A 23,579-nucleotide genomic window follows, 5' to 3' on the forward strand; every position below is an offset into this window, starting at 1 on the left:
ATGTGTTTTAAAAATTACACTGAATGTAAACCTCAGATTAAGCACAAAATGTATATTAATATATATATGTATATAAAATGTATATTAAAAAATGTATAACAAAAGAACAGTAAAGCTAAGTTTGTTAAAAATCAAGGAAACCAGCACAAATGGGATAGGCCAAATCAGCAGTTTTTATTGGAATCATAAAGGCAAAGGTCAAACAATTGCATTGTGACCGTTTTGTCATTTTTTTGGCAATGACTTCTTTAAGAAGAGATGCTTTATTCTATCGACCTCTTTGTCAAGAATATATGTCAACCTGAAATATCGGGCAATAGTTTTTCTATCGACTTCTTTTATTTGTCGAGAATGTAAATCAATCTGCTCAAGCAGACAGGGTTTATATTTTTGCCGTGTACGAAATATCGGACAATAGTTTTTCTATCGACTTCTTTGTCGAGAGTGTAAATAATCAATCTGCTCAACAAGCAGACAAGGTTTGTTTTATCGACCTCTTTGTCGAGAATGTAAATCAATCTGCTCAAGCAGACAAGGTTTATATTTTTGCCGTGTACCTCTTTAGTGTGAAAACATAGCCAATCAAATTTTGTTATTCTTTTACTGGTCACTCTTTCTTAGAGGAAGCGCAAGTTCCAAAATTTGGTTTTTATTTTGGTAAGTGAGGACAGCGCTAAATTCGAACTTCCCACCGTAAATTTTTTGAGGCATAAATCTGCCTAACAGGTCATACCCGTCCTGTATACATCAGATTATAAAAAGGTTTGTTCCAATGCAAAAGTGTTCAAATCATTGAGTTTAAAGCCCGAAGGGCTATAGAGCAGAATCTCTAACCTTTCTCAGGCAACAAAAAGTGAAGCCTTAAAAAATGCGCTGTATTTTTGATGACAGATTGAATCTAGCAATTCCTTTGTTTACGATTGATATTTTTTTCGAAATTTAGCGGTTGATTTTAGTTTCAATCTGTCATTTGTGTAAAAACCAGGCGAGCCGCTCAATGCCGCGCCTTCGGCTTCTACTTCATTGGTTCAAATATAATTTTTATCATTAGAATAATGACTTTCTAATTTCATGAATTACCTTTCGAATATTACTTGCCTCGTATTCATTACCATGTCCTTTGAGACATAATATGATATTTTGTAAATAGAAAAGTAGTATTAATAGAATTCACTGGGAGTTAATCACCATGCCAATAATTCCAAATAGAGGCAAGTGATGTTGGCCCGGATGGGGGTACTAGGTTTGCGAGCCGAAAATCGACCCTTTGAGAGACAAAATTTTGGTGATTTTGGGACCCTTTGAGAGACTTTTTCCTAAATTTTGGTCCATTTTTTCCAAATTTTGGTTTGATTTTCACCAAAATTTGGTCAAAACTTTTGGAAATCGTGACCCTTTGAGAGAAAAATTTGTGATTTTCGTGATTTTGGGTCCCTTTCAGGTTTTGAGAGACTAACTTTTGAATTTGTACCCCTTTGAGAGACTTTTGAGGAATGAGAAAAGGTACCCTTATGGCTCGCACATATCTGGCACCCATTTTGCCTAAGTACCCCCCCCCCCGGATGTTGGTGACGTAATTTATGAAATCTCTACGCTGACGATACAACACTACTACGTCACACAAAAATCAAAGAGATACAGAATACCATCGAATCCGTACAGATAGAGATCGATAACATTAACCAGTGGTCGGACCGAAATAATCTCTGTTTGAATGCTAAGAAAACAAAAATGACTGTATTTTCAACCAGACAGCTAGCACAACGCCACTCGCTTGCTGACTTGGTCACCGAGATAAAAAGTGCCGGCCAAGACATCGAAAGAGTCCAGAACTTCAAGATTCTCGGCGTCAAATTGAACGAGCATCTTGATTGGACTGTGCATGTCAATCAGACGCTAAAGTGCTGTTTTGCTAAACTTCGTAACTTGAAACAGTTTCAAAACATCACAACCTGGCACCAACGTAAAATGCTAGTGGAGTCTTTGGTCCTCAGCAAATTAATGTATGGATCTGTGCTACTTTCAGATGCTGCAAAATACCAACTAAAACGTTTGCAGAAAGTTCAGAACGCCGCGGCTGGTTTTGTGCTGAAGCGCCACGCCTCCATCAAAGATGTTATCAAGCTGAAATGGCTACCCGTCACCGAAATGATCGACTTCACCATGGCAAAAACCGTACACAGCGCACTCCATAACCCCGATTGGCCATCTTACCTACGCCTATCCAAAGTAACCAACCCTGACAGAGAGCTGCGTTCTGAAAACATCATTCTGCATGATGTTGAAAACAGAAATCGTGTGGCTGGTACCTTTGAGCACGAGGGTGCTACATGTTTTAATGATTTACCTATTAACATAAAGCATATCGAATCAAAAGATAGCTTTGCAAATCTAGCTTGGAAATTTTATTTTGATAGGGCATTAGCTAAATCATTGAGTTCAATTTGATCTTTGAAATTTTTCAATAATCACCTATTCGAAGTTACCTAAGTATCTCAATAACTATATTCTTGACAGTATTGCGAATTCTAATGTTTTACTACTTCAGGATCCTAACCTAACTCCATCCTTTCCTTTTCATTGAAGCTTACCTTAGGTTTTGACACATTGAGCTTTAAATCAGTTTAAAATTTATTTACATTTATGCTTAATATATCTATATATATTTTTAACAATAAGGCTGGGACAGCATACTCCTCTTGCATTTTCGTTTTTTTTTTGTTTTTTTTGTTTTTTTTTGTTTTTGTCTTTTTTTAATATTTAGCAATTAATTCTATTAGCGACGTATCACATTCCTCAACTCAAACGCCTCATCGAATTAACTACAATATTTTTTATTTATTTTTTCACACTTCTCACAATCTTGTTCTATGCCTAGTCCTCGGCCTATATAAAAATCATAATATATTTACGAGATATTATTCATCTAAGAATAGTTTATTTATTTCTTACTGTCTGCCATAATTTATCTAGGACGACTATCTTGCGAACAAGCCGTTATCCAGTTTAATTATTACTAATCGAACAAACTTCCAAACGTCATATCTCAGTATTCTGATTCCGAGCTTCACTTAGTTTTCCTTATTCCTTCCGATTGAGTCCTTCTTCCCGTATCTGTTCGAGTTGTTAGTTATTTATATATTTTATACACACAGCATATACATTATATAACACTTTTCTTGTAAGAAGAACCAATATTTTTGGAGATCAAGGAAATAATAATGTTAAAAAAAAAAAAAAAAAAAAAAAAATCGTCTATTGCTCTAAGTAAACTCCAAAATTCCGTCTTGAAATTCTTATAGGAGTTAATCTTAGAAAAGAAAAGCTCCATTGTTGCTTTCTCTTCTATCGTTTTCTAATTCCCAAGAGAATTTAGGAATTTCGTTTTTGTCATTAATTAGAATTTTTATTAATTACCATTTATCTCCTGTGGGACTACTAACTCCCCATTGTACTCAGTCACTCAATTTTCAAAGAATATAAAAACTCTTAATTGTTACTCTATTGTTGCTTTGATTACAATCATTTCTAATTCCCAAGAGAATTTAGGAATTTCGTTTTTTGTCATTATCATGTCATTCATCTCCTGTGGGACTACTGACTCCCAATGGTACTCCATCACTCAATTTTCAAAGAGTATAAAAATCGGGAATTGCAATTTTCAAATCAACACATAGAGAGTGTAGTAGTCAACAGCTGACATGCATACACGCTCAAAAATGGTGACAAAAACTTCCATCAAAGTTTTCTTCTTTTTGCTTTGCATCAGTGCTTGGTTCAACCCATCAGAAGGAAACCATGGTGAACTTTCAACGCAGGACTTGAACGACTACATGCAAGATGTCTTAGCTGAATATCAAGTCGGTTTAAGGAAAACAGCTTTCGAGAAAGCACCTCTTCGTAAACGAAGATCTTTGGATGGCGATTTGCAACCTGAAAATGAAACTAAAAGTAAGAAAATTCTTTCACTTTTTTCTTCTGATATTCCAGTATTTTTCCATGGTTCTAATCTTATCAAAACTTTGCCGTTTTACGTCACTTATGTCATCCCGTTCATCTTTTGAAATTTTCCTTACAAGATGCATATTTTTGGGGTTGCTTTTCTACTTTTTGTACTGAAAATATCCGCCTGGTAAAGGATTTTTAGAATTGTGTAGTGAGTAACTTTTCCAAAAACTATTTTATCTTTTCCTTTCCGTCCAAAGTAGGCTAGATTTATGCTATCCGAACTGTTATTTTTTCCCGCTGTTTTTCGTAATTCATTAGTTAAATTTCGGGGTTAGAATTATTTTTTGAAAAATGTCTCAAATCCGAAAGTTTTGCTAAAAATAAATATCGCTAAATATATTGAAACTTTTGAAATTCTTTTTCAGCATATCAAACGGAGATATCGGAAATCATTCCATGGGCAACCATTCCAACGACCCATCCAATGCAGCTTGATCCTTTCACCATTGCTAACGAACAATATCTTACTGCCGTCAATTTTGCAGACCAGACTGGACAACATGCCACCAAATCAACCATCTACAAACTAAACACTACTTCTGAAAAATTCGAAAAATTTCAAGATTTCTCGACATCAGGTGCTGTTGACTTTCATTATGTGCATGACTCTACGTACAGTTATGCTATTTTTGTCGATCAAATTGGAAAAGGTCTTGGAGGATTTGGCGAGACTTATCAACAGTCTTTCCAACTGAATCAATACCAACCGGAGTTTCGACCACCTTTCCAATACAGAAGTCGAGTTGGAACACTTGGAGCTACACGCGTCAATGTTTTTGATAAGGTAAGACTAAATGTCTTGATATTACTTGGTACATGACAAAGTAGGGCGAAAAACTATTCCAAAAATTGAATTGGCAGTACGTGTCTATCCAAATGCTAATTTTAAAACTTAAGAAACATTTCCTGTGTGGAAGGGGCTACAATCTTTACATTACTTTTTGTAATTTCAGGGTGGTTACAAGTTTTACTTGACAGCAAACTCTTATTCTGAGCGTGGTAACCGTTACCAAGTACAATCGACATTACACGTGCAATTACGTCGTGGTTTTCAACTTCTGCAATCTTTCGATACCCTGGGTGCACAAGACGTTGAAGTAGCATTGATTGACAACCAAAGATACATCTTTTTCGCAAATCATCAAGATAATTCTGGATCGACTGATATTTACTCTTACGTTTATAAGTAAGTTGAACCTACTTAACTCTTAGTTTTATCCTAAGAATTAAGATTTTCGAGTTTCGATATTTCGTGGATTCGCCATATTTCTCATTGATTGAGGCGGAAGGGCCAAACCTTAACTAAAGGTCGATTTTTAACGTTTTCGAGCACTTTCTGAAAGTAACTTTTTTATTCAGTGGAGTATAAATTTTGATGGGTCATTTATTAAATTCATCAAAAGTTAAGATTATCTTTCTTCTTTCCAATGAAATAGGAATGGTTAAAAAAAATGTTACATTTCGAAAAATTAGTTTCAAAGAGAAACTGTTTTTGTGGCGCGCCCGGTAAAATTTGAAGATACGAATCATTTCATTCCAAACAAAGAGTGCTGACAAGTCACGAATTTTTTTGCTATAAAACTTTTAAATTTCATATAATTTCCGTAGTGCTGTTTTTCTGGCGTGTCATAGTCTTTGAATTAACATATCGTCTCATTTTCCAGAGAGAAAGAAGAACACGAACTAACCTATCAAGATAATTTCGCACCTTACGGTTTATACCAACGTATACCAACACACGGCGCAAAAGATTTCGAATACTTTACCTACAACGGCCATCATTATTTAGTAGTGTGCAATGAGTACACCAGACGAGTCGTTTATACCGCTGACTATCGTCAAGAATACCAAAAAGATTACACCATTGAGTCGGTTATCTTTTGGTGGACTGGTAAGAGGCTACTTTATTCAAACTAGCCCTAAATCCTTTTAGTTTAGAAACTTAACTGTTTGAAGTACGAGAATGGGAACCTGTGTAATCAAGAGCTTTGTTTACATATCGTGATATGAATTTCTCAAGTCTTTCCTTTGCAATCATAGTACCAAGCTTCTTTTCGATCATATTGTTCACAAATAAATTTTCCTTTTTGTTTTCATTTATTTTCAGGAAACCTTTGGGTTGAATGGCAACGTATCCCAACCAACGGAGCTGTGAAAGCTACATATTTTGTCAGTGAATTCGGAGATCCTATGCTAGTCATCGCGAACGCCAAAGCCCAAGCTACCATTTATACATATGATGTTGTCAAAGGGATTTTCAAACCAACTATGGTTCAAGGTATAAAATCGGTTTACGAAATATGTTGCTTTAATCTTTAAAGCTTCTTGAAGGAAATTGGATAAACTCAAAATAAAGAGCATGTTCCGACAATCTGTAAACTTATTTCCCGGTATTTAACTGAAAAATGATCGGTTTTGTAAGACATAATTTCTGGTATTAATGTATCTTTTGACATGTAGTTTTCAGGAAAAAATTACCGTTGCTCAGCTTTGGTGTACCCTCGGAATCCCCCCCCCCGCTAAATAATAAAAGCTTTACAGTTCAGTTCTCCAACTAGCATTAGTATATGAATAAATCTATGATTGGAACCTCGATGTAAAACTTTATAACTGACTGAACATCTTCAGACACTTACCTTTTTTGGATTAAGGCTGTTCTAAACATTGACGATTCGTCTATTGTGTCTCGGTTTTAGTCAGTAGTGGCAAATTAAAACTAGACAAAAGTTGCATAAAATTTGCTACTACTGGCAATAACCGGGTCTTTCCATAGAAAACATTACGTCATGAATATCATGAATTGTAGGTCTTTTCTAACAAGTCTATTCTTGATTACCCAGGACTTTCACCACATCCGGATAATTCATCATTTATACCTGACGTTCGATCAGTATCCGTCTTCAGCGCGTTCAACGAAACCTTTATAACGGTTGCAAACTATGCTCTGGAATCACGTAATGGGACCAATATTTTCAAGGTGCAATTCGTACGAAATGAAACGGAGAGTTCTGCGCAAACAGTGCCACAAATGATCAAAGATCTCTTGGAAAGAATGAAACAGGAATTGACAGAGGTAAGAAATTAGAATTAAATCCTTTCTGTCTAGGATTTAAATGATCCGGAAATTTTTGGCAAGATTTTTCTTCTTTCAATAATTATCTTATAGCTAAGGAAATCCTAAACGAATGTGAACCCGAATGATCTTCGCAGCATTTAGTTTTCATTCTCGAATGTTTGTCCATCTGTCTGTAGAAAATCATGTTTGCTGATATTCTCATGTTTGTTACTTCCCTTAGTAGTCATTTTTCGAGCTTGACTTTCGGAGCTTAATAAATAGATTTTCAGCATCTTCAAATTTAGACCCTGTCATTCGACAAATACTGTAATATTGTGTAGTTCCCATCATTTCATCGATTTAAAGTCTCAAAGTGTATGTGGACACTTTACCTAACATTTTCCCCAGCACCCACATGATGTGTAAATAAAGTGCTCACATAATCTTCAGACAGAATTAAATTGTTCTTTTATCAAATATACTATCCATCCCTAGGTGAAAGAAGATCTGGAATCACAATTGAACCCTATCATCAACCAAGTGTTGACAAAGACAACAAATCAAACTTTGGATACTGAACTTCACATCTCTGGCAATAACATCAATATCACCAACCTTCAAACTGAAGATGTTTTGTACACTGGTCAAGTGACACCAAACCCTATTAAAGAATTAGCTATCAAAGGTGCAAACTAGATTTTGATTATTTCTAATCTATACTGCTCTTTAAAAAATTAATTAAGACATTCGAGAGTTTAGTCCAAAATATTGATGTATGTTTTCAATTCTTTTGAATGGTATGTTGATCTTAAACCATTGGCAAATGCCTCTTTAAAGAAGCCATTTCAGTAAAAGTTAGGACCCTCACTGTTTTGAATTTTTAAAGTAGATACCCTCAGAAAAAAAATATGTAATCCTTATATTTTTTACCAGCTGCCGAATTAAAAGAGAAAGTGACCCAAGATGAATCAACAATCTCCACATTACAGCAACAAATGATCGATCTGGTAGACCTCGACCACAACAATGTTACCATCGCTGGCAAAAAGGTATGATCATAATGTCTCTCCGCCAATCGTTGAAGGCTTTATTTTTAAATAGGAGTGATATTTTTTGCTTACTCATCAATTTTAATTCACAAGCATTTTCAAATTGGATTGACACGGATGCTGAGCAAGATGGCCAGAAACAGGAAAAGAAATACGTCTTTTCCCTATATCAGCACAATATAATAATAAAGTCTAGAATCGTAAGATGCAGTTATACGGGCTCGTTAAGAGTAATAGTACAAGTTCTAAAAAAATTTGTTGATTCTATTGAAATTGTTTATGCAGCAATTCTTTAATCTTAATGCGATGACTTAATCCTATATCATTATTTATGCAAAGTTTTGACGTCTTAATTCCAGACATTCGAAACGATCGAAGCGAACAACGTCAATATCGAAGAAGCATACGTCACAGGTCTAGTCGACGGTACAAATATCACAGACCTTCATCAACATGGTCTACAAAACACCGTAGCACAGACTATAACTGGTCAATACACTTTTAACGAAGTTGTCAATTTTACTCGCGATCTTACTGTGGAAAACCAAATCAACGACTTGTATATCAATGAGATTCTAACAAAGACCAGAAACCAAACCATCTCTGGCCATTTGAATTTTACCGATAATGTACTCATCAGAAACGAGAATCTGGAACTTTACAACAACACAGTTAATGGTATCCGTTTTGAAAACGTTCTGACCTTGAATACGGAACAGATTATTTCTGGACGCAAAACATACATTGGTGTCAATTTCCGGACTCTCGAAACAGTTGGAAAAGTTGACGGCGTTAATATTTCAGATTTTGCTGCTAATAAGGTAAATATAATGTATTTCTAAGAGTCGTATATCGATACTAAATTCTCAAGATGAGCAGGATTTAGCTACTATTACATAGTTACGTAGCATCTTTACCGCTAGGATTAGACCAAAGTTTACGACTTTGGCGACAAAGTAATTGATCTTATCGGAGTTTAGATTTTGTGGGATTGTTTCTGGGATTATTATAATAGGATTCATAAGAGATTTCTATTGTAATACTCCCGAAACAGTCCCACAATGCATCGTTTTTTAGAAAAACAACTCCGATAAAATCTAGTAAGAAAAAAATCAAAGTGTAGCGCAGTAGCTTTCAATTCTCTTAATTTTCTGTAATAGTTTAAACTTCAAAGTTAAATTTATCAACTATTCTCCACTAAAGGTCTCAGTAACTGGATCAGACATACTAACCAAATCAATCATATTTACAAATGGGTTCAACGTTAGTTCTGATGTCAACGTTGGTGGATATGTTGATGGTGCAAACATTACTGCGCTCTGGCAATCTGCAAACTCTGACCAAAACATTGACGAAGAGATTCAAGGTACTTTGGAGTTTTTATTTGTGCCTTTTAAATCACCAACTAGAGCTTCCTTTGTTTTGGAAAGTTTACGCTGAAGCGTTTATAAATCAATTTTAAAGGAAATTCTCTGCCGAGCTGGGATCGTGCTTTTCAGAAATTTTAGTCAAGATCGTTTTGACGTCCATCTAATGTTAATATATTAAACAACCGCAACGACCGCATAATATTAGTCGTTGAAATTGACTGTGTTTAGGTTCGTTGTGTTTTATTCATGAGATTCTACTGAAGGTCAAAACACCAATTCTTGATGTGCTCGTTATATATATTTAAAACGAATCTGTCTCGTTTCTTTGACTTGGTGAAAATGTCCAATCATGAAGCTTTCATCAAACTTACTAATCTTCTCTCTGATAGAAAGTGTATTTCCTCAATCGTAAAGACAAACCCTAGGATTGGTTCTTTTAGCTAAAGGGCTAAATACTCAGTAAATGTCGACCTTTGTTTATTCTTTTGAAATTTTAGGGTCGAAGATCTTCCAGAATGTGACAGTTAAAGGACAGTGTAACATTGAATCAGTCAATGGCAAAGACTTCGACAATCTAGCTTTGAAAAACCAAACCAATAATTTCACTGGCAAAGTTGTTTTCAATGAAAATGTCACTGTGCAAGGTAAGTGTCAGTTTAACTAGATTATATCATTTTCTTGATACCAAATAATTAGTCTTTTTTGTCTTGCTTTTCGTATATTTGAATCTTGAGGGTCTAAAAGTGATCCGTTACTGGATGGCAGTAGCCTTCACTGGCGGATTTAAGACAATAGAGCAAGTACGTCGGAAACATGCGAAGAAGTGCAACGCTGTAATGAAGTTACAATTACAAATCTCTTCCTCTGATAAGTTTGACAGAGTTAAAAACCGCCAATGGAAGTCAAACCTCTTTAATTCAAACTCGAACGGGGAATGCTGTTTGATCGAAATACAGAATGTTGTTCAAAGTCTGTGAATAGCTTTTTGAGACAAATTTAATCGTTTGATCTTTTCAGAACACTTGATCACCAACAGTAACTCTACCATCAACAACCTCATTTTCCAAACCGACTTGGTGCTTTCGGACGGTTCACACATCATTACCGGACACAAAACATTCGAAAGTATTCATCTGATGGAGAATGTAACAGTTCATGGAGATATCAATGGTGTGGATTTGAAAACGTTTGTGGAAACTGTTGTTCAGAAAGGAGACAATAGAACTGTTACAGGTTAGTCCTTAACTGTGCATGCGCCCTTCTTTTTAGAAGCCTAGAAATAACAAGTTTCTCGAGGGTACACTCTTTTGTAAAAGCCTGTGATCATTGGATGGCTCTGACTACCCTGGCTTTGGAATTTTGCTATCACTGTCTTGTGTTAAGACAAATGCAATACGCTTCGTTTCATAGCTTTACTTTTTAGTGACATCTAAGGCTCGGGGTCAGATTGCTCTTAGATTGTTCTTCGGGTTTCGCTCAAATGTCACTTTTGCGTTCTTATAAAATTGTTCTTTAAGAAACGTGTAAAGGTCTAGTTATTAGTTCAACCTAGAAAGCTATTTTAATTGATGGCCTCCCCTTCTAGCTACTTACAACCTTTAATTTTTCTAGGCAAGAAGCATTTCCACTCAACTGTCAACGCAGAGCAACTATTGACAGAACTGGTTAATAACATTAATGTAGAGGAATTACTGAACAATGTTCTCGTCTTGGTAAATGGAACAAAGATCAATGCATCTATGGTGAAATTCCAATCATTGAATATATCCTCTGTCAGAGTTGAAGGAACAGTCAATGGTAAGTATCATTAAAAGCATTAAATGTTCGATTTCGACTTCGACTTGTATCTTTTCTTGAATATTCTTCAATTCTAAGTATTCCCTGGCGAGGTGAACATTTTCTGAAATAATCGTCCCAGATTGCGCTTATACCGATAGAAGAAGTCAATAGAAGCAATGCTTATTATTACCTTTTATATTAATTACATTGAAAGTAAATACTGTAAATGAGATCTATAGCATAGAAACTATTATAGATAACTGTTCTTTATATTCATCTACCAGGTCTAAAGATTCCGGATGATTTGGTGTTACTTTCCACCATTCAACACATCGAAGGATCCAAGACTTTCACCAACAATGTCACCATACTAAACATCCACAGTATCAACGTCATCGGTGATGAAGACTTTTCAAAGTTCCTTCGTGAAGCTGCACAGAATCTCCCTGGTCAAACTGTAGAAGCAAATGTCACATTTAAGAATTCGGTAACTTTCACAGATGAGATCACAACTGAAAAATTGAATGGACAAAGTGTCGATAATTGGTAAGTTATCAAACCCAGCTTGCATACAACGTTGTTTCGATGTTCATCTAACGTTACATGGACGTTGTGAGCATTGAACAAACGTTAAAACGGCGTTGTGTGCCAGCTGGAAATATTTCCAGTATGAAAGCTGGTTGGATTATTAAGGGGCACTATACTAAGAAACTGTTCTTTTAATCATGCACCTTCTGGGTTATGATTTGTTAAATTTTCATTTTTAAATTTTTGGGAGTAAGTCTCCTGAAGGCTACTGGATCCAGTAAGACTTCTAATCAATGGATCAATCAGCACAAAACTTTAATCCAGTTGTTAAATTCCATCTATCGGTTCAATCAATTCTGAATAAGTTGATGAACCTCTCCGCATCTTGCAGGTTAACAACGAACACCAAACAAAACATTACTGGCACGATCCGTCTACTGAACGATACCACATTCACTTCGTCCATTACTACTGATGTTGTCGACATCACTGGAAAGGTGAGCATTCTTCTGATATATAAAATTTGTGGCAATGGAATTTGTTCACTACTTCATTTGTTTACATCTTAAAAAAAGTAAATTTTTCATTTAAAGGCCGCTCACAATGTCTGCTAACCTAAGGGAACTCTTTTTGCCTTATAAAAAAAAATGGTGCGGTCTTTGCGAGAGCCTCTGTTGCATATTTAACATAAAATTAGAACTAGTTTCCTGATTCTTGATCGATCCTTTCATTTCTTAGCCTATGTTATACCCGTTCTAACATTATTTATCAATGGTTTCATAGGTCAATGGAATCGATATATCAGATCTGGAAGCCTCAGCCATTTACAAGAACACCAGTGAGACGATAAACAACACACGATTAGTCTTCGTCAATGGTATCGATTGCAAACAAAACCTTTCAGTAGCTGGATTGATCAATGGAGTCAATTTGACAGAGCTCTACCACAACACTGTCAGAATCTCCAAGAATCAAACAGTTGCCGGAGAAAAGGTAAGTCTTAGATTTAGATATATTCTAAATTCTCGCATGCAGTCATGCTTGATACAGAATTTTTTTATTGTACTCCTAGGACTGGACAGCAGACTGGCCACCAAATGTATAGTCCAATTTGGTCATTCTTTCAATTTTGTTTATGTATCCGTAATTTAATCCAAGAACATAACGTTGTCTGAGATACGCTAGATCGACCTGTGCGTTTGGCTTTGAAAGACTGTCCGCAACCTTTATAAACTTTGCAAAAAATATAGTTTCTTTTTATCTCAACTTAAAAAGCTGCCAGCTATGCTCTGGAAACCGAACTTCAACTTTAAACACTCTTTTCTACTGCAGGTCTTCACAAACACTGTCATACTGAAAGATACACTGACCACATCGGGCACCATCAACAACATTAACCTAACCAAGCTTGAACAAGAATCATTGAAAACTGTTGGAGATCGAACCCTCCTTGGAAATGTCACCTTCATAAATAACGTTATAGTAAATGGTACTCTTAATGCTGGTGGATCTATTGATGGTACTGATCTAAATGAATTCTTGGAAAATGCTGCATTTGTAGATTCGAATGGCACTCTTTCAATCAATGGGAGCTTAACATTCAATAATGTCACTGCTAATACTGTCCACACCAGCACTGGAGTGAATGGTCTTTCTTTGAATGAGATTCTTCTTCAAGGTGTTAATCAAACCTTATCTGGCAATGTCAGCTTCACCAACGTTTCAGCATCAAGCATCCAAACAGAGTTGATCAATGGTGAGAATCTGACCGATGTTTTTGGAAAGGCTTTGAAGACTACAGGAGATCAAAACATCACTGGAACCTACATTTTTGATGATTTGTTTGTGGAGGAGAATCTGGCAATCAAAACTGTAAACGGTGTTGATTTTGATGGCTTCTTAGAATCTGCCGTTCCAACTAATGAAACATCTACACTCCAAGGAATTATTCGGTTTACCAGCGATGTCGTTATTGACCAATTAGAAACCACTAAATCGTTAGGTGATGTAAACATCACACGAATGTTAACTGACACCCTTTTGAAGACTGGGAACCAGACAATTTGCCACCAGATGGAGTTTGAGAATCTTACAGTTGGGGATGGTGAATTTAAAGGAGATGTTAAGACTGATTTGATTAACAATGTTAATATTACCAAACTGTATTTTGACGCTGTTTATCTGTACAATTACACTGAACAAGATATTCAAGGAAACTTAGAATTCGAGGAATTGACTGTTTCTCAATATGTGAAAGCTGACAAGATTAATGGTTTTGACTTGAGTAACGATTTCCTGCTGACCACTGGCAATCAAGCGGTCTCGTCCAACGTTAAATTCAACAACTCTGTCGTTTTCGAATCTATCCTTGTCTCCACTGGTTTTGTTGATGGTGTAAATCTGTATCAACTAGACCAAGACAGAATCGATCTTTACGACAACATAACCATCTCTGGACTCAAATCATTCAACAATGTATCAATGACTGAAATTATTGTCACAGACACTTCAACCGTCAATGGCATTTTACCATCAGATCTGGTTGAAATCAACAAGACCTCAATGTTGACCGGAGCTAAAACCGTCACCAATTTGACTGTGGATGATATTTGGGTTACTGGCAATATCAACGGTGTGGATTTAGTTGATTTCAACAATCTTGTGTTAAGACGTGATCGCGTACCATTCCAACTTCGAGCAGATCAAATCTTCACTAAAGACTTAATGATAAATGGTAAGTCGTTAGAATCATCTAGAGTGAAAAAGATAAATTCGTTACGAACGTGTAGTGGTGGAGAAAGCTGATTTTAGGGTCGATTTTGTAACGTCAATCTTCAACCAAGCTAGTTCTGTACTGTAGTCAAGGCCGTTAAGCTCTAATATATATTCTGATATTTTTTATATCAATTTTATGTGTTGGTAAAATATCAATTTCAAAATCCATTTCATATTACTATTTCTTTAAAATCTCTAAACACCTCTGACCGTTGCTTCCCTTTTATTTTTAGGCAGCTTAAATGTTACTGGTTACATCAACGGTCAATTGGTAAATGGTAACCATAACTACGAACCAAACGTCGGTGACGAGATCCAAGGCCAGTTAGATATGTACCTTACAAACGCTGGAAGTCTGTGTGGAAAAATTTCCTCGCTAACTACACTAGCAGGTAAACTGATTTTTTAGCTTTTTGAAGTAAAATTAAGAGACCCTTCCAGCAGTTTTTTATCACCAATGTATAAGGAATTTTTCTTGGTAAATATTATTGGTTGAAGTTTCAACTTTTAGATTATTTTTTCTTTTCAAATGGAATTTTTGGGGGCGTATATCTAAACAAATACTTTGTCGAGGACAAGATCTTCTCTTGCATCTTTTTACTTAGCCTTTACTTGAAACAAAAAAAATTATTCCTCTGAATTATATCATGTTATGATATATCATTGTTTCCTTACAGTGGCGGGAGCATACTTGGAGGGAGTCGAGATATCATCAACAATCAAACTTCCTTCCGAAGATCTCGGTTCTATTCAATCTACCATTATTGAAGGAAAACATTACATTTCAATCGCTCGTTCAGAAGTTACAGCTACCTGTGGTTCAGCTTATATTTTGGAGTGTGGAGAATTTCCTACATGTACTGTATTGCAAAGTATCCAAACGAACGCTGTACTGTTGGAATTTTTCTTGTATAACAACCAATCAGCGTTGTTGGTGGATCATCAAATTGCAAGTAAGACGTCTCTCCTTTCGATGTTATTGATTAAATGATGAGAAAATGCTTGCCCAGTCTTTTGTGTCATTGCCTGCGAAAAAAGGAATGGGAAAACTATTCTTGCCAAAGTCCAATTTCCTTTACACTACTACACTCCTTTCCTTTTGCGAGATTCTAGAGACGAAGGAGAATGTATCGTAGGACCAGCCCTCTTTTAGATTAGTGATAAAGCTAAATTTCGCGTTAATATTTCTAAATTCTCATCGGAGTTTTGAAGAAACTAAACTTGTTATATTTCCTTTTTTAGATGAAACATATTCTCAATCTGGCTGCAACAAAACAACAGCAGAAATTTATCTTTGGTCGCCAACCAATCGAATCTTTGAACCATACCAGAGCGTCAACGAAGAATTGATGGAGTCTGATAGTGCACCGATAATTGATAGTAAAGGTCTCCTCAAAAGGTCTTTGAACAAGAAACTTAAAGAAGAGAGAGTGACCTCTAATCACAACGGACATAACAAGACTGAGATCATTGACATCAAAACATTTGAATCCAAGGGCAACAAATTCCTTATTGCTTCGGTTGCTAAAGGCTCTGGTGGTTATCTTGATGTTTTGAAAGGCCCTGGCAACAATGTAGGTTCCTTGAAGAAAAGTCAACGAATCGTCATCAATAGTGGCCGAAAGAATTACGTTTCTGTTGGAAAACTTAATGGCAAGCCTGTCGTATCTGTGTCTTCGAGCCGACGTAAAGATATGAAACTACACCGTTTTAACCAAGATACGGAAAAACTGGAATTTTATCAACAACTTCCTAAAGCTGCCACGTCAGTTAAATTTCAAAAGGTTAAACAATCGGAATATATCTTGTTCGCTAGTCCGGAAACAGGATTTGGGCTATGTCCGTGGCAAGGAGCATCCGGTTATACTGACTGTGAGCAATTGGTTAGTACTGATAATAATCATGTGGACACAATTACAAACGATAGTGGTGCCTTTGTCATTCTTGGTAAACCGGATAGTCTGAAAATCTATCGTGTAGTGATCGAAGGAAGCGGAAATCCATTTGATGGTGATGTGTGCTAAAGCAAAAATACACTTTGAAAAAAATAATTTTTTTGTTCAGTTATTACAATTTCCTTTGTTATGTTTTTTTTAGACAATCAACTACAAAATAATGTAAAAAAATTTTTTTAGAAAAAATCATATAATTTTGTACATAAAAAAATTAAATTACCATAGTATATAAGTATGAAATTTTATTTTCCTTGAAAAATGATATCAGAACATTCTAAAATCGTTTTTTCGTATGCAAGGTTACAGGCTGTACGTAGTCCTAAAATCGGTTTTATTTCAAGTCGCGCGTCTTTTATAAAACATCCAGAATTTCTAAATTCTTTGAATATTAACTTTTCGAGTTAGAGACCGCCAAATCTTAAAATGTTCTTAAAAACGTGTTCTTAACCCTTGGAGCTTCTTTGACTGGGTGCTGGGGCAAAGCAGCAACCGCTCAAGTGACTAAATTGAACTTTTGTACATTGTCTTAGATCGTCAGTATCTATCACTGATGAACATTTCAAGTTAACCAGTACCAATGACGAGTATACTAGACATGGATAAGCTATATACAGCACCTGACCCCGAGAATGTAGGTGAAATTTGAATCAGACCTGAAAGATGTAGATTTGCATTTTAAAAGATATTAAATATTTTCAACGAAATTTTGAACTCCCAAAATACTTTCTCAGGGGTTAGTTTCATTACTTTTGATAGATAGACCAATTTCTTTGGTCCTTGAAGTTGACTCCCATTTTCGTTATAGCCCCCAGAATGTAGGTTTGGTTTTATGGCTTTAAATCTAGTAATAGTAAAATGTTGATATTTTTTCAATAGGATTAATTCTAACAGCAAATTTTAGAAATATTTTATACCAAAACAATATTCTAAAGAGCATTTTGTTGTTCTAAAAATTGGATTTTTTCACTTTTTAACACCCAGAATGTAGGTGAAAAGATTCGGTTGTTAGGAATGGAATTTCGGTATTCATCGGAAATTATTGTTCTCTAAGTGAAATTCATACTTTAGAAACATACGCTGACAAAAAATTAACAAATATATTAATTTCATCGTACTACAAATGAGGAAAAGTAAAAGGAGTTACGAAAAGAAGAGACAAGAAAGTTGTTTTTATTTTGTAGGTTGAAAATTTTGTGTTGAAATATGTGAATAATGTAACAACACCCCTGCCTCACAGCCCCGGTGGATATTTTCCCACATCGGGTCTAAAAATTTCTACTTAAGTCCAAATTCTATTGCTCCAAACTTAGGCAAATTTTCTGATTGGGCTGGGGCCCCAACGGGTCTGGGACACGTCGTAAAAGCTTAAAGTTTCAACATTAATCATCTCTCAGGTAGTACTTTCATGTTATGAAAGTACAACAAACAAGTTTTATATAATTTGACAGACTTTTTACTGTTTTTATGTCGGGTTATAAAGGCCCCCAAATTGTAGGTCAACTAACCCCAAAAGTTAGGTCAAACATTTTCGTCAAAATATCTAACTTAGAACAATAAATATTGAAATCGACTATTTTCCCCATTTCCTCAGTTCATTAGGACTAAGAATATACCCTATCTTCATAACTTAATTCCAATAGATTTCGATTTAGAGAGGATTTATTTAAAAAATGTCTCAGTTCGGGTAATATCCAATCAACTTCCATTCAGATTTTCGTTGGAAAAAATTAATTCAAGTTAAAATTTTCTGTCCAGAAATAATCAGTAACATGTAACAGTATGCTCTGAAACAAATTTTTATGAGGTTGAACTATCGTTAGGGCTACAATGCTAAAAATGAGAAACCTACATTCTCGGGGTTTACTACATTCTCGGGGTCAGGTGCTGTAGGATGTAATGTCCAATGTCCTGAAATGCCCAGTTTGAGTTGGAAATCGTCATTTTTTGTCTAACTCGTAGGAATTGGATTGGGTTTCATGGTCAAGCAAAGAAAAAATCAAAAGTGAGCCTTTCCAGCGAGATTTTAAGCCAAAAAGTCAAAACAATGCAAAAATTTGACAAAAATCCACTTTTATAAGATTTTGAAGTTTGAACTAGCGATTTTGTTTAAAAAACTTAGAAAAAAATGACCGTGGTATTTAAAGGGTTAAAAGCTCCAGTCCTTCCTGGCTTCCGGTAGGTGGTTAACGTGTCACTACAGACTGCAAAGTGGTACCAAATACTCATTGGATCACATTTTTTCTGTAACTAGTCTGTTTTTTTTATAGATCAGCCTTCAGAAGCAAATTTCAGTCAAATCGAACGAGTCAATCAGTTAATACTTGATTTTGGTCAAGTTAAAATAACAACCAGACAAGTGGCCGAACAAAAATTTAGTAATACATCTTCAGTTATCCATATAATACCACTGGTCAAAAGTTTTTTTAAGTCCATAGGGGGCCTCGAGCCCCCTTCCCCTATTAAAAAAATAGGATGATGGTTGAAGGATTAATACCTAGACTGTTCTTATAAAATTTGCTCTAATAATATAACAAAATGTAATTGAGGAAGCTACGGTAGCCTATATTATGGTTAGAATTCTAAAATGTTTGGTCCAAATTTCATGTTTATACCATTAGCCAAACTCGAGTTATTTAAAAAACAAGTTTTGCTGACGTCAGCATTTTTTGGTTTTTGCAGTTTTTCGCAAAATTGGCAAAACCTAAATTTAAGTAACACCAATTTTCATGTTCTACATCGTAATGCGGTTCTTTAAAGGTATAATTTATTATGCTAGGAGGAGTGATGATGGGTCCGAAGAATTAACGAAAATTTGGACACGCATTAATTTACCCGAGCGTTGACTCATTGACTTAGGAAAATTTTATCAACAAGTAATATCTGGAATGTTCATATTTAGCACGCTACAAAATTAATCTTAGCACTCGTGGCTTCTTAGTGACTCTGTTAGATAATGACTGACCCTATCACTAAAAAGAAGGATATTAAACCTTTTATGGGATTTGAAGGTTATCTATTCCGTAACGTTGGACGAATTCTATCAAAAGTGCCTAAAATAGATGATTTTGCAAAATCAAATTTCGAAATCACTCTTATTTTACTTACACATTGTTTTTATAAGCAACTCAGGTATTCGAGTCAGGGCTGCCGAGTTGCTTAGCATTCTAGTCAATTTTCTGAAAACGTGTCTTTGAAGGGGTTGGAAAATTTTCAAAATTTTAATTTTTTTTAAACCCTCATTATACCCCTTTTTTATCCAGATGGAAGAATCAGCCTTTGATGTGCCGTATACCCAATCGGGTTCAACTGTCACATTGTACGTTAGCATGTCAGCCCTTTTGATCCCGGGAAGCAGGGCTAAAGTCCAAATTTTACACCCACCTGTGCGTGACGCGGTCTCTTAAAATTCTATGATGATCTAAATCTTTCATTATCAAGCTAGAAATATGTTAAGAATTCGGGATATTTCAAAGTTTTTTAGAATATATAAATAAGTTCTCTTGCCACATGGAATCATCATATCATGGAGACTCTGAATAAAGATCGAACGAGACGGTTGAGAGCGAAGTATTCAACCTCGTCCCCGTGTATCCCAGGCTTTATTTACGTTGCTGATTGACGCCAGAGAATGTTAGCTGGCGCTATCAGTAAGCATCAAGAAGCCAAGAATGTGCAGGGGACAAAGTTGCGAAGTATTGTCTTTCTATTAGCAAGTGTTTATTTTGACCGTAAAGTGTGATACCGTAGGCTTGTACATAACCTTGCCAAAGCATACCATGCTAGTGAACCAACGGCATCGCACTTTACGGTCAAAATAAACACTTGTTTAACCTCGCTATTGTTTCAAAAAACAATCGATGTACAGGCTTTGTGTCCGCAAAGGACAACTGTCATATCGGCTCGAAGGACTCTGATTTAAAAAAAATATTTAATACTCTTATTTCTGAAAAACTCTCTACCTTATTTTTCCATCTGTACATTTCCCACTGGCAAAGAGTTTGAAAGTTAATGCTAGAATACCTATGAAAATTGGTGTGAGAATATATTACCTGCCAAGTAAAATCAAGCAAAATGCGCATAATAACAAGATATCATATTTTTGAACACTTTGGCAAAAATCATGAAGATTTTACTTTATATACTTTAATGGGATAAAATTTCGCGGGGATTAAATTTCACGGTTGAGCCTATCCGTGAAATTCAAAAATTTCGCGGGTTGCACTATTGGGTGGCAATATTTTCACGATTTTGTGCCTTTTACTGTCAAATCGTGCATATCGGTTGTTGAAATACACATATTTGCGCCTCTTTGATGCAATTAACCATTCAAATTTCGCGGGGACTTAATTTCGTGGGGACTTAATTTCGCGGGTTGCACTATTGGGTGGCAATATTTTCACGATTTTGTGCCTTTCAAATCGTACATATCGGTTGTTGAAATACACATATTTGCGCCTCTTTGATGCAGGTAACCATTCAAATAGTATGAATCCATTTGACATATTTCGAGTTTTGTTTAGAAATATTTCGCGGATGGAGGCCCTTCCAAATTTCCATTGGGATTTAATTTCGCGGATGACACCGAAATCCGCGAAATCCGCGAAATTTAATCCCTGCGAAAGTTTATCCCATTAAAGTAAGAATTTGTCCGCCTTTTTGGGACACATTGTACACTGATTGGTACACATAGCATAGACATACTTACAGTAAATGAAGCTAGTAGTTAGTAAGTGAAGAATCATTTACCTCGGTGAAGCACATTTTTTCTTCATGAGTGAAGCAACTGCTATTCGAAAGCATGTACCAGCGCCCCCTGATCTCTGGGGGCCATCCATTAGCATCAAGTTCCAAAAACCCAATCGTTGATGTGAAATATTACATTTTTGATGTTTGTGGAAATGGACCTTGCAATTTGACACTTTACTTTTTTTTTCTCTTTTTTTAATTTCGCTTAGCGAAAGTATTACGATAGCCTTTCTGCGGCGGCGGTGGTGGTGTCATCGGAAAAAAAATTTGAAAACGAAAGTGCTTGATACGGTGGACGAACTCACTAAATTTAATTTACAAATTACACGCTCGTATAACCACGGACGATTTTCGCGGGTTTTCTTTGGATTACGTCATATATCTTTGTGTCGCTAGCTCCACAGTTTTGATTTTTTCTTTATTTTCTTATAAGCATATACTTTATAAGAATCAAATCAATAACTCTTGATAGACGGTAATATACCTTTCGGTAATTAGCTCTTACAAAGTAAACAAAGAATGGCGCACAATATGAGCATATTTATTTTTCTTATAAGCATATACTTTATAAGAATCAAATCAATAACTCTTGTTGGCGGTAATATACCTTTCGGTAATTAGTTCTTACAAAGTAAACAAAGTATGGCGCACAATATGAGCATAATTATTTTTCTTATAAGCATATACTTTATAAGAATCAAATCAATAACTCTTGATAGACGGTGATATACCTTTCGGTAATTAGCTCTTACAAAATAAACAAGAGATGGCGGCACACAATATGAGCATATTCATTTTTCTTATATAAGCATTTGCTTTATAAGAATCAAATAAATAACTTTTGATAGACGATGATATTACCTTTGTATATTAGTTCTTAAAAATTAAACAACAGTTGTTCTTAAATTGGTCTCTTTTTTAGCAATTTTAAGCCTCGTTGTTCTTGTAAAATTGTTTCATCAAGGCTCGATGTAAAGTAGATTTCAAATTGGCTTCAATCTCTACTTCTTGTTTTTCCTATGTAGTTTAAATTCTAGGCGAAATTTTCGACTTTAAGTCGTCTTGTTTCTTTTCTTTTAATTGCGAAACTTAAGGGTTCAAGGCTCCTCTTGATATGTATGCACAGTATGCTCATGAAGTTTTTGGGAAATAACGTCGTTAATGGTGGTATTGTGACCCCCGTCTACGGCTCGCGCTGCAGAAAAACACTCTCGCCCCAAGCTTCCCGCGCGGATATTTTATTTTGTGAAACACTTTCGATTACAGTGCCGTGGAGATGTTTATACAAGATGGCGGGAGGTTTCTCTACAGAAATCTTCAAAAAATGGAACTTCAAAATGGAACATCTGAAAAGCTACTAAAGGTTAAAAGATAAGTGACCCCTCGTTTTTTCTGAGGATAGAGGCTTTTCAGTATACTTGGTTTGACATTTTTCAATTGAGTTTGAAATTTCCACTGACCTCCCTTAATTAAGAGATGATTTAGTTTAGGTGAAGGTTTCTTCATAAAGACGAAAGACATGTATCTATTTTTCGGATCCGGCATGCGGGAATAGTGTCAGGACCTGTAGGCGACCTGGTAGGGTTGGGTATGTGTGTGGTTTGGGTGTGGTTACGTATCAGATTGGCTAGGAATTGGGTTATTATCAGTTAGGGTTAGAGTTGGAGCTCGACGAAACAAGCACTCTTTTGTGATGAAATGCAGTGGATTAGGCATTGGGTTTCAGAACATCGGAACTTTGCATTTAGTGGGTTCGAATCCCACCGGTGGCGATCTGTCGGTCATCGGTAAGTCATTCAGTAAAGTTAGAAAACATAGAAAATAACTCACAAATAGTTACTCACACTAGCGTCCCGCCAAAATGCTTATCAAAGATTAATGCTGCGAAAGCGCTATATCTTTTACTTGACTCTCAAGCAAAAAAATGCGCCGCAAAACTTCTAAAGGGATGCATGAAAAAATAACCCGGCGCTTTTTAATGAAATTAACATTTTCAAAATCTTTCAGAAATTGCCTAAAGTTTGAGCCATAGATGAAAAAATTTGAGCCAAGCCAACCTTGAAAACGAATTTGAAGATCAACTTCACAAGAAAAAGATCTACGGGGGAGGCGGAACCCACCTAGATCCGCGCACCGCCGGATAGGCTATTTCCCGGAAATTTTGCCGGACCTCAAACAATGACCCATTTACATGTGCGTAATTATTTTTACTTTAGCTTATAAACAAGGCCTTAAAAATCGAAGCGATGTCTCGGGAATTGAATGACAAAATTTGGTTGGTTGATATTTGGCTGCTGCACGTTTTATTTTGTTT

At 35.7% G+C, this 23,579-nt stretch overlaps 2 protein-coding genes across 2 annotated transcripts; both read left to right on the forward strand.

The window, feature by feature from the left end:
• Window positions 1–1,731: 1,731 nt before the first annotated feature.
• Window positions 1,732–2,448, forward strand: LOC136805147 (uncharacterized). The gene has a single exon (XM_067061710.1). The coding sequence runs from the start codon at window positions 1,732–1,734 to the stop codon at window positions 2,446–2,448; it is 717 nt and encodes a 238-aa protein (XP_066917811.1).
• A 1,219-nt stretch (window positions 2,449–3,667) lies between these two features.
• LOC136805127 (uncharacterized) lies at window positions 3,668–16,759 on the forward strand. Its single transcript, XM_067061684.1, has 20 exons — window positions 3,668–3,951; window positions 4,374–4,792; window positions 4,962–5,194; window positions 5,673–5,899; window positions 6,116–6,286; window positions 6,849–7,081; window positions 7,559–7,748; window positions 7,997–8,112; window positions 8,472–8,933; window positions 9,316–9,478; window positions 9,980–10,126; window positions 10,500–10,715; window positions 11,094–11,279; window positions 11,546–11,807; window positions 12,181–12,286; window positions 12,573–12,782; window positions 13,122–14,523; window positions 14,798–14,956; window positions 15,242–15,517; window positions 15,807–16,759. Exons 1-20 carry the CDS (start codon window positions 3,702–3,704, stop codon window positions 16,586–16,588), a joined length of 6,210 nt encoding a protein of 2,069 aa, XP_066917785.1. The 5' UTR covers window positions 3,668–3,701; the 3' UTR covers window positions 16,589–16,759.
• Window positions 16,760–23,579: the final 6,820 nt, after the last annotated feature.

This window comes from Clytia hemisphaerica, unplaced genomic scaffold (assembly GCF_902728285.1).
Source record: "Clytia hemisphaerica strain Z4C2 unplaced genomic scaffold, Clytia hemisphaerica genome assembly, whole genome shotgun sequence".
NCBI lineage: Eukaryota > Metazoa > Cnidaria > Hydrozoa > Leptothecata > Clytiidae > Clytia > Clytia hemisphaerica.